Source organism: Cetorhinus maximus, chromosome 14 (genome assembly GCF_964194155.1).
Source record: "Cetorhinus maximus chromosome 14, sCetMax3.hap1.1, whole genome shotgun sequence".
Classification (NCBI taxonomy): Eukaryota; Metazoa; Chordata; class Chondrichthyes; order Lamniformes; family Cetorhinidae; genus Cetorhinus; species Cetorhinus maximus.
The window spans coordinates 17,630,623-17,644,839 of NC_135892.1; the positions used below are offsets into that span (position 1 = coordinate 17,630,623).

Genomic DNA, 14,217 nt, shown 5'->3' on the forward strand with positions numbered 1-14,217 from the left:
CAGTTTGGAACAATTTAAGAAGTGGGGTGGACTGGCAGAGTGGAGTTACCCTGCAGTGCGGTTGAAATATGTAAAATTCAGGGACTAAGGTGTCACCACTGATGGGAGGGAGTAACTACTGTCTGTACTGAGGGAGTAACAGTCTGATCAGTTTACATAGAGAGTCCCTATTGTATAAACAGTCAGAGGATTTTATAATGCTGGAGGTTGATAGGAAGATTTTTAACATATATAGAAGTTAAATATTAAATTTCTATATGTGCTTTGATTGATTAAAATTGTGCTACAATTGTACTTATCTGCCAAATATTAAATATGTTTGGCAGGTTATAAGAAGAAGCCGTCAGAAACAGTGGCCCGAATTTTACCTTAGGCGGGCGGGCCTGATCGGTGGGCGGGCCTGATCGGCAGGCCTGGGAGCAGCCAGGGAAAGGACCCCCAACTGCAATCGGCCCCCGACCACGATTTCATGCTGGCTGGCCAATTAACGGCCCACCAGCATGAAAGGCCCACTGAAAGGCTCAGCGCTGCCGGTGTGGGGGGTGGCGGGAGGAGGGCGAATGCTGAGGTCGGCGTGGGGAAGCGCGCAATGAAAGCTCCCTGAAGGCAGAGAGCTGCCTCACGGAGCTGGAAGCATTTAAATGCCAAAAATAAAGATTCTAAAAACTAGGAAAAAATACCCACACATCAGAATCGGCCACCTGAACACATACCAGATGAAAATTCTGTTCACACATTTTTACTTAAAAAAATTTAATAACAGAAACCTCATCTCCCCCCGCCCCCTGTGGATGGACAGGCAACGAAAAATCTCTGCTAATTACTACTTTAATGGCCTTAATAAGCCTCTTAATCATCGGCAGGCGCGCGTGAGAGTCGGAAGCGCGCCTGCCGACCAAAATATTGCGCAGAGTGCACAGTGACTTCGGGACGCTCGCCCGACATCATCAGGTGCTGTTTCACGCTCGAGTGGGTTGGGCACACGCCCGCACACCAAGCGAAAAATTCTGCCCAGCAAGTGATTCAACGTGGGGCTGAATGATGAAATGTATCTGAAAACTGTTGGTGATTCTTTCCCGCTTAGGCTGGACAACTGGTCTGGTATGCCTGTATTACTTACACTGCGCTGTGGATAATTGAGACCAAAACGTAAATGGAACAACTAAGACCCATACTGGGCAGTGTGGGAAAGGCTGGAGGAGTTGTCTTCCAGTGCAGTGTGGCTAAATTATGCCAAGGTCTGGAAACAGCAGTCAGAAGTTGGAGCGCATAGTTTGTGTAGAACAGCAGTGTTAATCGAGCACACCTTGCATGGAAGAGCCTTTTCAGCGTTTTGCGAGGGGAGGAGGAGGGAAGTGAAGCACCATGTGGGAAAGACGGGAGAGAGCTAACAGTATAGTCGAAGGGAGATGGCTGATTAGGGGAGAGGGCTTAGGGGAACTGGCATTTCTGCATCTGTTCACGATGCTTTCTTCGCGAGAAAATGAGATAAGTGAGGTGTGGTTTGGAACTGCCTGGAGATGTTGGATTATGCTACCTCCACACTAATCAGACAGATACTCCTTGCTCACAAAGCAGCACTCGTTTGCTTGCATTGTCCTTGCCTGCCTCACTCACACAGTAGAAAGGAGTGCCCAAACTGTAGACCATCTTTGACTCCCAAACCATGACGATCTAACCTTTCAAAACCAGAGTATTTAGTTTACACTTAATTCCCACTTTCTGGTTTGTTCTGTTTGAGTTTGTCTACCTGGAGGTTTCGAAAGGGCTGTTTGTAGAACTGCAACCTAATTGATGGATAAATCACAAGTCAGAACAAGATATCTTAGCGTCACCAACCTGGACTATGTACAGCTTTGTGGGAACATAGAAAGGATAAAAGAACTTGCATCTATATAGCACCTGTCATGACCTCAGGACATCTCAAAGTACTTTACTGCCACTGAAGCATTTCTTAAAGTGTAGTCACAGTTGGAGGAAATGCAGCAGTCAATTTGCATACAGTAAGATCCTAGAAGCAATGAAATAAATGAGTAGATAATCTATTTTAGTGATGTTGGTTGAGAAATATGTATTGACCGAGACACTGGAGAGAGCTCCCCAGTTCTTTGAATAGAGACGTCAGATATTTTACGTCCACCTGAGAGAAAGGCAGCACGTCCGACAGTACAGCACTCCCTCAGTACTACAATCTGTCTACCTTAGGCTAAATTATGTGCCTGAGATTCAGTGCCTGGAAGGTACTTATGATTGCGTTTGTAGGTCAGTTTGATATACAGTACAGTACTTGGTGTGCGTCATCGCTTGTATGTCTCATAGTCGAAACTCATGTGGAAGTTTGACCCTATCAAAACCTCATTGGTGTTCTTTGCTTGTAGACTGAGTTGAAGCTGCTGATTACCTCCCTGGCTGACAGTAAATACATGGTCCTACAAAAACTGGCCGAGGCTTTGGAGCATACTGTCACAGAGCAACTGCAGGTAAAAGTAATTTCTGTCATTCCCAGGTATAAGGGGTAAAATGGAATTCCAAGACAGATATTGGAGGGAAGGGAAGCAACTTCTAAGATGATTACTTTTGTCCCTTTGAAGAGTTTGGGAATTTCTGACTTGCCGTTTTGGTCCATGATTCTTGTTTTGCTGCTAGTACTTCCACAGGAGCTGTTTACTCTAATCCCGTATCCATTTGTCCTTTTTGTATCCCTCCTTTCCAAATATCCATTTTCCTTTTTAACTGACGTTATAGTGTCTGCCTCACTAGTCCTTTGTAGAACCCTCTGTGTGAAAACGTTTTCTCACTTTCCACCTTCATTCTTCCAGTGATAATCTGCAAGATTAACCAACCAGTGAGAAACAGTCTTTCACTCTTTACCCTCTCAAATCCCTTCAGCTGACTTTATCTAACCCTATATAGGGCGGAATCTTCCACTCTGGGATTAGTCTTGTGGCGGGGGCAGGAAGGCTGAGGGACTCATGCCGCAGAGCATACTGGGTAAAGGCACCAAATCGTGCGATGTTCAGCTCGTTAATTATGCAGCCGCAAGGTTCACGCCAAATCTCGTGGCGGGCCAGGCAGGAAGCCGGCTGCCCCGCCAACATGTCCGGGTGACATATTTAAAAGGCAGCTGGACACGTCCCCTCCCCCAGCCCCTTGCAGAGTGGCCCTTCCCCGGACCCCATCGCCCCCTTGGGCCTCACCTCCTGACCTTTTTTCATGTGTTCCTACCTCCCCACCCCGCCCCCACTTCCTTCGTGTGCATGCCATCTGCTGCGCAATAGGCTGCCATCCCCGGGAGGCGAGCGGTACCAATGGCGAAAGCCGTGCCCAGTGGCAGGTAAGTGAGAGGTCTCCGGCGCTGGGGGTGCACACCACGTTTGCTGACCGGGTAACAGAACGGCCTGACTTCCTGCCAGCGGGGCGGAAGGTTTCACAGGGGGGTGCAAGATCCCGGCCTGTAGCCCTGGAGCCTTCAGGACACGCAAATTCCGATCTCGACGTTGACCAGGGGGAAAGGCAACCCGCCATGAACCCGCCACGAAAGCTCCGAAGGGAAGATTGCAACTTGTTTTCTTGCTGGCGGATTTTCGCCTTCTGGCCTCACTCCAAACCTTCCGGTCCCACCCGCCACAATTCCCGGAAGGTTCTACCCAAAGTATTGTGCTGTTAAACAACCATAAACATTGGCTGCTGTCCTGCGATTAATGTTCCCTCTAAACTGCGTGGCTACATTTCAATCGAAAATGGACTGCACGGGGCAATAAACAACCACCGTCCCTCCTCGGATACCCGCAGCCATGCAGCTCTCTGCAATACATCATGCAGAGCAATAAACCGATAGCACACACCAAAGGGAACATTGCCTGAAGTTGAAACCTTGGTGCACTTATAGACTAATTATGTTTATCCCTCCATTTCATGGGCATGTGATTAAGTCAGGTTCGATGTACAAGTGCTTATGTGTTGCCCAAGACCCAAATGACTGTATTACGAGTCGAAATACCATTCAGATCCTCGTTTTCCAGAAACACCGATTAGAAAATGCTTAGGTGATATTTTGACAGGAGTATCGGACCTGACAGCGCAGAAGGAGGTTATTCAGCCTATCACGCCCATGCTAGCTCTTGGAAGGAGCATTCCAATTAGTTCCGCTCTCTCATTTTTCCTTTTCAAATACACGTTCAATTCTCTGTTTGGAAGTTACTATTGAATCTGTTTCCACCACCCTTTCAAGCAATGCTTTCTGGTCAAAACAATGCATGGAGGATGAGTACACGGGATCATAACCTATCTGCCCGAGCAATCGAGTTAATTATCAATAAGGCTGATCAAAGTTATACAGAGGTCCAGCCATTAAAGATTGGACCACTTTTCTCTCATTATTTGTATGCTAGTGGAGGATGTAAAAGAGACCTCCCCTTACAATCTCCTCATCTCTCCCAGCCTGAGATGGTGGGGCTATGGTGAGTGTGTCCATGTGTAGGCTGCATTAAGATTTGTCATTTTCATTCACAGGCTATTTTGCAGGCGGAAGACGACCTGAGGGAATTTGAGACGCGAATTGGCCACTTAAAGGAGAGAGGAGAGGAACTGCAACCAGATCAGGCTATTCTGCTGGACCTTTCTAAAGTCCAGGTTTGGAGTCAATTACTGTAGAAATTTCCCGGGGAAAGGTCGCTGCCAAGATCAGCTCAACCATTGACTAAAACATCTTTTCTTCACAGAAACAGACACTATAGTGTGGGGGAGGGAGGAGAGGTGGGGGCTAATTCTGGCCTGTGCTGAATTCGGGGCCCCTTTCAAGGGCTGGTTTTACACTGCCCCATTTTGCTGTTTTCCCCTTAATAGGATTCCACATAGAAATCGTAGTGTCTGAGGTGGGTGTGATGTGTGTGGAGGTGCGGTTGTAAAAGTAATGTATTTTGTTGGTTGGTTATGTGCGTTGGTTATATATGTAATGGGTTGGTTGATAGGTTGGTCTCTGTGACGTATGTGACTGTGGTTAATTTATAATACTGATGCAGCATTTGGCTTTGGAAATAACTAACACGGATTAACGTGGATCTCCATGGATGTTAACATGGATCTCCATGGATGTTACTAACAGTATTGTGGGTTAGATAGTGCACTCCTGCAGATCCTGGGTACTGTGTGCGACTCTGCCTGAATGGACTGATAATGCAAGGTCAGCCCCTTAAGTATCTCCATGGCATTATCGGCAAGTAGCACTACATGGGTCATGAGAGGACGGGTGAATATTAAGCACCAGCAGGCAGAACAGAGATGCTGGCTATTCTTACAATGTTGGCAATTTTTTTTCAAATCCCTTCTTGGGGGTGGGGAGAGAAGGATTCTTTCAAGAAGTAGCCAAGCAAAGGCAAGGGCATAAATAAAGAGGGTCACGTGGGGAAAAAATTCAAAAGGTGAAATTGGGCCTCCCCTACAACATTGTTTGTGCCAGTTGCCTTCTATAGTGTAGCTGATAGGCAGTCAGTGCAGGCGATCCTGGTGCATTTCATAACACTTTCCATCCTCTTAAAGGATATGTACGAAGAGTTGACGATGATCATTGGGTCCAGCCGCAGCTCTTTAAACCAGAGCCTGGCACTGAGGAGCCAGTATGAACAAGCCCTGCAGGATCTGGCTGATCTGACTGACACAGGCCAAGAGAAGATGTCGCTGGATAAGAGGATCCTGGTCACCTGCAGGGAAGACGTCAAGAACCTTCTGGATAAGCACAAGGTGAGCATGGCGCGGAGGGTCGTAAGCTGTTGCCTATACCCCGCGGATGTGAGGACTGATGGCCAGAGGGGCGTTTCGGAGGCACAGCGAGTGCTCCATTTGACCCACCATCAGTAACAGCGTCTTGATCCTAGCATCCAGTTCTCCCTCCCTAACCCCTCTCCGTCTTGCTACTTCTCTTCCTGCTTTCCTTAACCTGTCTTTTCGAATGTGCTTTCAGCCACTCCCCTCTAGTACTGGTCACAGTTTGTTCCTTCCATGTGGTGTTAAAGGTGCTAAATTATTGTCAGCTGCAAAGTTCTTCAGCTGAAGATTCAAAAGGAGTGGAGTAATCACAGTGAAGTCTTTCCTGTAAGATTGCTTTCCAAATCAGTCCGGTGTTTGTATTTTTTTCACAGGAGTTTTTCCAAGGGTTAGAGTCTCACAAGATCCTTACAGAAACACTTTGTAAAAAAGTAAGCACCTGTACCCATCAAAAAGAAACCAACTCCCAGCAGGAGCTGATGAGCAAGACCTCAGCCTTACTGAAGGAGGCTCACAAGAGAGGTGTGGAACTAGAAAGCGTTTTTGAGGTAAGCTCTTTGACGCGGGGGTTAGAAATGACAGCAGTTTGTCGAGATTTGCAACGCATCCCCCATAAAGGGTAACACAAAAATACCCCCCAACGGCGCCCATGTTGGTCTCCAACCATATTTTCAGGATTCAGGATAATTGTTAGAAGTGAAGTAATCTCAGTTTGTGACGATCAAGCTGTATAATGCAAACACACGAATTAAGAGCAGGAGTAGGCCACTGAAGCCTCTCCGCCATTCAAAAAGATCACAGCTTGATCTGATTGAAACCTCAATTCCACATTCTCACCTACCCTTGATAACTTTTCACCCTGTTGCTTATCAGGAATCTATCTAGCTCTGCCTTAAAGATATAGCAAAGACTCTGATTACACTGCCTTTTGAGGCAGAGAGTTCCAAAGGCTCACAACCCTCTGAGAGAAAAACCTTTTCCTCTTCTCTGCCTTAAATGGACCTCTTATTTTTAAACAGTGACCCCTAGTTCTAGATTCTTCCACAAGAGGAAACACCCTCTCCACATCCACCCTGTCAACACCCCTCAGGATCTTATATGTTTCAATCAAGTTGCCTCCTACTTTTCTAAACTCCAATGGATATAAGCCGAGCCTGTGCAACTTTTCCTCATTAGACAACCTGCCTATTCCAGGTATTCGTCTAGTAAACCTTCTCTGAATTGCCCCAATGCATTTACATCCTTCCTTAAATAAGGAGACCAGTACTGTACACAGTACTCCAGATGTGGTCTCACCAGTGCCCTGCACAACCGAGGCACAACCTCCCTACTTTTGTATTTAACTCCCCTCGCAATAAACGATAACATTCTATTAGCTTTCCTAATTACTTGCTGATAATCTAATATGCACGTGGAACTAATTCCCAACCACATGACAGAGAAATGGCCCCCAAGCCGATTTAACCGGTTGTCCTGGGCTAAATGTTTCTATTGAAATCTCGCAGGAGTTACGTACAGGCTGTTGTAGCCTGCAGGGTGATTTAATAAAATCTCCCTGCTTTCGGACCTGACTATCACCTATTCAGGGCTTTTTCAGGCTCACTTGTGACATGTGTTGGTTCATGGTGTTGCTTTGTGGCACAGCTTCTGGAAGCTTCTACACTTCGTGAGCCTCCCTGGATTTGCTTCCCCCCCGCCCCCGCCATGTTGAATTTTTAACTATTGTTAGAAATGGCACAGGATGGATAATGAGGACCACAAAGGAGCAGCTGTGAGATGAGAGACCAGGGGCACTGGCTGCGCTGGGCAAAGTGTGAACGGTTGGGAGGTCTAAGGTACTTAATTAGGCTAAAGGACCTGAGATTTCACATTCTGTGGCAAGTATTGTTTGTCATGGGAATAGGGAAATGTAACCTCTTGTAATTAGTTTCTTATTTCCCTCAACATGAAAGGAGTTTGGATTCGAGTCAATGCTTGCTGTCCAAGCAACAGACAGAGTGTGTGTTAAAGATTGTGTCAGCCAATAGACAAGTTGGGCCAGTTATGTAAGCATTTCACAAGTTTCACAGTTTAAGAAATGAACTTCTGTTTTAAAGTCCATGTACAAAGAGAGAGCAAGGAGCTCAAGTGCATGACTCGTTTCCTCTCTGTGTCTGTCAATGGTGAGCTTCTCTTGAGTTTCCCTTCACAGCCTGGGAAACATCTGCTATCGGGCTGGGCTGGACTGCAGAACTGGGATGAAGGGGCCGGAGATCTGGGATAACGGGGCCAGAGACTTGGGATAACGGGGCCGGAGATCCTGGGAAACGGGGCTAGATATCTGGGATATTGGGGCCGGGGATTTAGGGTAGTGGCTACCCTCGATGCTGTGAATAGAGAATTCTCTTCTGTTTTGTAGCTCTCAGTAGTCCTGATTTATTTAGTAAATTACCTGTTAGCTTAGAGCCCGTGTCTCCTTTTGAGTGCATATTCAGTCTGCTTTTGAGAAGAGAATCACTGATACGTTTCTGTAGTCAGTGTACAGAGTGAAGATTATCTGTTTTGATTCCTATGCCTTGCAATAGTTTACCTGAATATTGGGCTAAAGAAGGGCACAGTCCAGTTTGCAGGGGACACAAGGTATGTTTTTGGGAGTGACGGGCAGCACTGAACCTAACATAATATCCAGCGGGGGAAAAAACCTGAAGTTGTCACTTACTTTCAACAATTCTTAATCTCCGCTAGCATTTGGAGGCGTGATATCTGAGGTATTCCACTGTCTCCCCTCTTTAGACCTGGACTAACCTGGCGAAGGATTATGAGGCTTTGTACAGGCAACTGGAAGGGGTGGAGAGCAATATCCCCGGAGCTGGACTCGTGGAGGAATCTGAGGAGCGCCTCACTGAACGAATCACTCTGTATCAGGTTGGTTTGCGTTTCGATTGCCGCCCCTTAGCAACGTAGGTACAGGAGGAGGCCATTCAGCATCGCGGGCCTGCTGCGCCATTCAGTTGGACCGTGGCTAATCTGCACTACAACACCATTTACTCACCTTTGCTCCAAGTCCCTGATCCCCTTGTGTAATAACCTAGCGATCTCAATCTCGAAAGCTCCAACTGGCCTCCGGCAACCGCTATCTTCTGGGATCAGAACTACCGATTTTTCACTAATCGTTTCTAATTTCACTCCTAAATGATCTAGCTGTAATTCTAAGATTATGCCCCCCTTGTTCTGAATTCATCCACCGAAGGAAATAGGTTTTGGAGCATAAGAAATAGGAGCAGGAGTCGGCCATTCAGCCCTTCGAGCCCGCTCCACCACTCAGTGAGATTGTGGCTGATCTTCAACTTCAACCCCACTTTCCCACACTATCCCCATGTCCCTTGATGTTTTAACATGTGGAAATCTATTGAACATACTCTTGAACATGTCTTGAACATACTGAGCCTCCACCGTCCTCTGGGGCAGAGAATTCCAAAGATTCACCGCCCTCTGAGTGAAGAAATTTTCTGTGTTTTCTCTGTCTTACCCTAATAAATCTTTTTAAGTTAAGTTTTAAACGCTTTGATCAGATCACCCTTAATTTCCTAAACTGGGGCCTTTAAATTTCTTAATGAGTCTTTTTCCTCATTCTAATATCATCAAACTCTATGTGTAACTGTAAGAATGCTAAAAGGTTCAAGGAAAATTAGTCTTGAAAGGCGTAGGACAGACCTAATGCGGTGTTTAGCCTGTCAGGCCCTGTATATCAAGCTTTGTCCTTGCTAACTTCCAAGTGAATCAACCACGTAAGCGCTCAATGGCTTTACCAAAACACATAGTACTCCAACTATAACCTATATTGCCATACACTTCCATTTCCAGGGAATTATGGATTTGAATCCTTAGTTATCTCCCTTCACCCACATACTACAATGTCTTGCCTTTGAATCCTCCCACATTATATTGCACCTGCCACCACCATCTCGAACCCGTTTGATTTCCCCCCGAAGTTTGTTGACAGTCCTTCTTGAAGTGCGACCAACACTCAGTCAGCCACTTTGCTATGTACTGCCTGAAGTGCGTTTTAACCTGTTTGCGACAAACCCTGGTCTTTGTGGAGTCCAGTCTGAAGGTGTAAATCAGCATTTCCGATTCTTGCAGTTCAGCATTCACACTTCTCGTTACAAGTTTAAAAGAAAATTGTCGTACCATTTACAAACGCAAATGATGTAAATTGTGCCACACGTGTCCAGTACAAGACTTAATGATGCAATAGTTCATGTTGAATCACAGGACACTTAAAAGTGAGAGTGTTGATAGCGAGAAACATTTTTCATTGGCATGAAGGTTAAAGCAAAAAACTGCGGATGCTGGAAATCTGAAACAAAAACAGAAAATGCTGGAAAAACTCAGCAGGTCTAGCAGCATCTGTGATGAGAGAAACAGAGTTAATGTTTTGAGTCCGTATGACCCTCCTTCAGAGCTGAAGAGGAGCGGAAACGTGATGAAATTTACACTGTTTAAGGGGGGGTGGGGCAGGTGGAGTTGGATAGAAGGCCAGGGGTAGGTGGGGACAAAGGAGGGATTGACAAAGATGTCATGAACTAAAGGACGAAGGGAGTGTTAATGGTTGTGGTTAGTGCTTAAAAAAGGTGCTAATAGTGGCATAAAGGTAAGAAAGCAGAATGTGATTATAGCAGAACAAGGGTAGCATTGTGTGAAAGAACAACATGGAACAAGTAACAGATGGCCCTGAAGGGGATGGGGTGGGGGGAGGGGGCAGTGGTAGGAAAAAAAGGATAGATAATGGGATAGAAGGAGGGATAAAACCACGGATAAATGAGTAAAAATAAAAATAAGTGGATAAAAAATTAAAATGAATGTGGAAAAAAGGGGATTAAAAAAGGGGGTGGGGATGGAGGAGAGAGTTCATGGTCTGAAGTTGTTGAACTCAATGTTAAGTCCGGAAGGCTGTAAAGTGCCTAGTCAGAAGATGAGGTGCTGTTCCTCCAGTTTGCGTTGAGCTTCACTGGAACAATGCAGCAAGCCAAGGACAGACATGTGGGCATGAGAGCAGGGTGGTGTGTTGAAATGGTAAGCGACAGGGAGGTCTGGGTAATGCTTGTGGACAGACTGAAGGTGTTCCGCAAAGCGGTCACCCAGTCTGCGTTTGGTCTCCCCGATGTAGAGGAGACCGCATTGGGAGCAGTGAATGCAGTAGACCAAACTGAAGGAGGTACAAGTGAAGTGCTGCTTCACCTGAAAGGAGCGTTTGGGCCCTTGGATGGTGAGGAGGTAAAGGGGCAGGTGTTGCACCTTCACTAGCATGGAGCTGGATTCAATAGTAACTTTCTAAAGGGAATATGATAAATACTTGAAAAGGAAATATTTCAGGGGTGTGAGGAAAGAGCAGAGACAACTGGGACTAAGTGGGTAGCTCGTTCAAAGAGCCAGTATGGGCACAGTGGACTGAATGGCCTCCTCCTGCCCTGTATGATACTATGATTCTAAAGTAAAGGTGAACGCTTGATGGTGGCTGTGTTTCAGATAACGAGTCAATATTTGTGGCTTTGAGTTGTGGATAGATTGGGATGCTGTATAGATGGACTCTTTGCAGGACTGCTCGGTATTTAGTGCCTGTGCTTAAAGAAGGAGAATGTTTCCTAGGTTGAATATAAGATTTAACAAATACATGTTCTGGCCTCTCTCCATTTCAGCGGTTGAAAGGCAGCTTGACTGAGCATCAGCCACAGTTGTACCAAGTGCTGGAAGATGGGAAGAGGCTCCTGACGTCCATCAGTTGTGCAGACCTGGAGGTTCAGATAGCCCAGCTGGGTGAGCACTGGCTCTCCAGCACTACCAGAGTGAGCAGGGAGTTACATCGGCTCGAGACTGTCCTCAAACACTGGAACAGGTAAAAGGGAGAATTTTTCCGTGAAGCTAAAATGTGGCTCCAGCCGCCAAAGGTTCAACCCTGTGATGTTTTCCGGAATAAAACACTTTATAGCATCTTTCACCTCGAGATCTGGGGACTTCAGGATCTCTCAAAGCGCTTCACAATCAAGTGCGGTCACTGTTGTCATGTAAGGAATGCGACAGCCAATTTGCACACAGCAAACTCCCACAAACTGCAATATGATAATGACCAGATAGTCTGTTTTTGTGATGCTTATTGAGGGATAATTATTGGCCAGGGCGCAGTGAATAATGCCCCTGCACATCTTTGAGCTAATGCCCCGGGATCTTTTACATCCACATGAGAGGGCAGGCGAGGCCTCAGCTTCAACCTCTCGTCCGAAAGACAACACCTCCAACATTGCCGAACTCCTTCCATACTGCATTGGCACGTCAGCCTAGATTATGTGCTCATGTATATGAAATGTGGCTTGAAGCAATGACCATCTGACTTAGAGGCAAGGGTGCTACCCGCTGAGCCAAACTTGCAGTCATTCGTTCAAACAGATGAAGAAAGAGCACTAAAAATAACCTTTTTACCTCACCACCATGCCCTGGTGGCTTAGGAATGGCTGAACTGTGTCACCTGAGCCAGTCATCCTTCAGGTGTGAGTTTGGAGCGAGAAGCTCAACAGGCTATTCAACTATAGAGTCATCACAGCCGTTTCTGATCCTGCCCTCAAATAAAATGCCCAAACGCAAGCTCACTGGATGGTGCCCAAGAACAGGCGCCCTGGCTCACTGAGGCCAGCTACCAACCCTAATGCCACAGAGGTTAAAGGTTACTATGACAGAACCTGTCCCTTAGATAACCTTATCCTCCTTCAAGTACCATGCCCTAAGAGGGTGTGGGCAAGGATGGACTTCCATTGGATTGGTCCATGGTTACGCTTGGCAAAGTACTGCAGTGATTTTCCGTTGCCTTCTGCCGCATGGCTGACTAGGAAGTCTCCCGCTCTTATGGTCTGCCATCGCCTGGAAGGATTTGCCAGCTGATAATCTACCTGTTAGGCCATGTTATGAACATGTCTTCCAATGACCAGTGGGACTTTTAAACCCAGAGCTTCCAACCCAGAGGTAGGGACTCTCCCATTGCGCCACAAGACTTCCCCCTCAGATATAAAGTTGCCTTTTACCAGCCGATTGATAAGGGGCAGTGAAAGGGTTTAACCTGAAACGAGAGCCACTCCTGCAGAAAGATCAGACACTAGTTTATGGAGGCAATTTGCATCACAGGGCAGAATCGCCCGGTCCCGCTGGCAGTGGGCATCATGGTGGGCGTGAGCAGACACTGTGGCGGGAAGGCCAGAAATCGGTTTTACACCGTAGCGAAGCCGGCTTGCGATCGTTCGCTCCGCCCGTCAAGCGGGGCTGCGTTTCCCACCTCCGCTCGTCGGGAACCTAATTTCAATACTTTAGCGTCTCATTACAAGCCCTGCTCGCCAGAATCATCTCCCCCACGCTGGATCATCCGATCACGCCAATGTGTTTCACAACTGTCCACAAGCAACGTGTCCCTGGCGAGCTGCACTTCGCTTGGGTCTTGAGGTTTGTTTGCCCACCTTGCTTCATACAGCGCTCGCAGTCATCAGCGCCAGGCTTCGCAGGCAGCACCACATCACTTTTAGGGGGGACTCATGGTCAGTTCTCTACCTACCAGACCAACCGTAAGGCAGGGGTGACTTTTCAATGCTGCTGGGCTAGGCCTTGTTTTGGGAAGGGGCAGAAGTGGCCTCCGGTAAGGGAAGAGGCTGCAGGGCGAGGTCTGTACCGGGGAAGTGGGATATCCCAAGGTGTGTGTGTGGGGGCACATGTTGATCTGTGCAAGTGGCCTCAAAATGGTGAGGGCTGAGGAGGCAGTCTCCAGAGGAGATGAGGCCAGATGGAGATGTGAGGGTGTGTGTGTGAGAGAGTGAGTGGTGATGTCCCTTGAGCTGACAGTGAGTGAGATGCCTGTGAATGTGTGATGGCCTTGTGAGTGTGTGAGTTTAGAGTGATGAGATGGTTGCCTTACCCTGGTGGCAGGGATGAGATCATTCATCCACTTTCTGCACTGGATGGCCAACCTCTTGTGTGCAGCGTTGGCACTGACCACCCCTGCCACTGCCTCCCGAGCCAGAGCAGTGAGATTGCTGGACCTCCTGCGGCCAGAGCGGGAGTGGAAGACATCATGACGGGCCTCCGAAAGGCATTGCAGTGACTGGTCACTGAACTCTTCCTGGCTTTCAGGGCCATGTCTTCACTGGAGCAGTCCTGCGCTGTGAGAACTGTGTGAGTGGCTGCGGTTTAGAGATGGCGCCTGGAGTGATGAAACAGTGTGGCGGGCGATTCAGAGGCTGCCCGCCAGAGACAGAGTGTTTCCTGTGGCTGAATAATTAATGAGGCGGGAAGCGGACGATAAAGCGCGAAAACCCGCCATTGCCGCCGGCGGGTAAAACGTCATTTTTCGCACCTGTTACCGCACTTGGTGCAAACCTGGGACGATTCCGCCCGGAGAGTTTGTTATGGAAAACGTTGATAAGTGCCTGCGGGTAATCA

At 47.3% G+C, this 14,217-nt stretch overlaps 1 protein-coding gene across 1 annotated transcript in view; it reads left to right on the plus strand.

Moving 5' to 3' along the window:
- Positions 1-14,217, plus strand: part of syne1b (spectrin repeat containing, nuclear envelope 1b) — a 447,660-nt gene that overhangs the window by 293,869 nt on the left and 139,574 nt on the right. The window contains exons 103-108 of the mRNA XM_078556589.1: positions 2,379-2,480; positions 4,513-4,632; positions 5,539-5,739; positions 6,138-6,311; positions 8,536-8,667; positions 11,442-11,638. Coding sequence (XP_078412715.1) covers positions 2,379-2,480; positions 4,513-4,632; positions 5,539-5,739; positions 6,138-6,311; positions 8,536-8,667; positions 11,442-11,638 — 926 coding nt within the window. The remainder of the gene's footprint in view (positions 1-2,378; positions 2,481-4,512; positions 4,633-5,538; positions 5,740-6,137; positions 6,312-8,535; positions 8,668-11,441; positions 11,639-14,217) is intronic.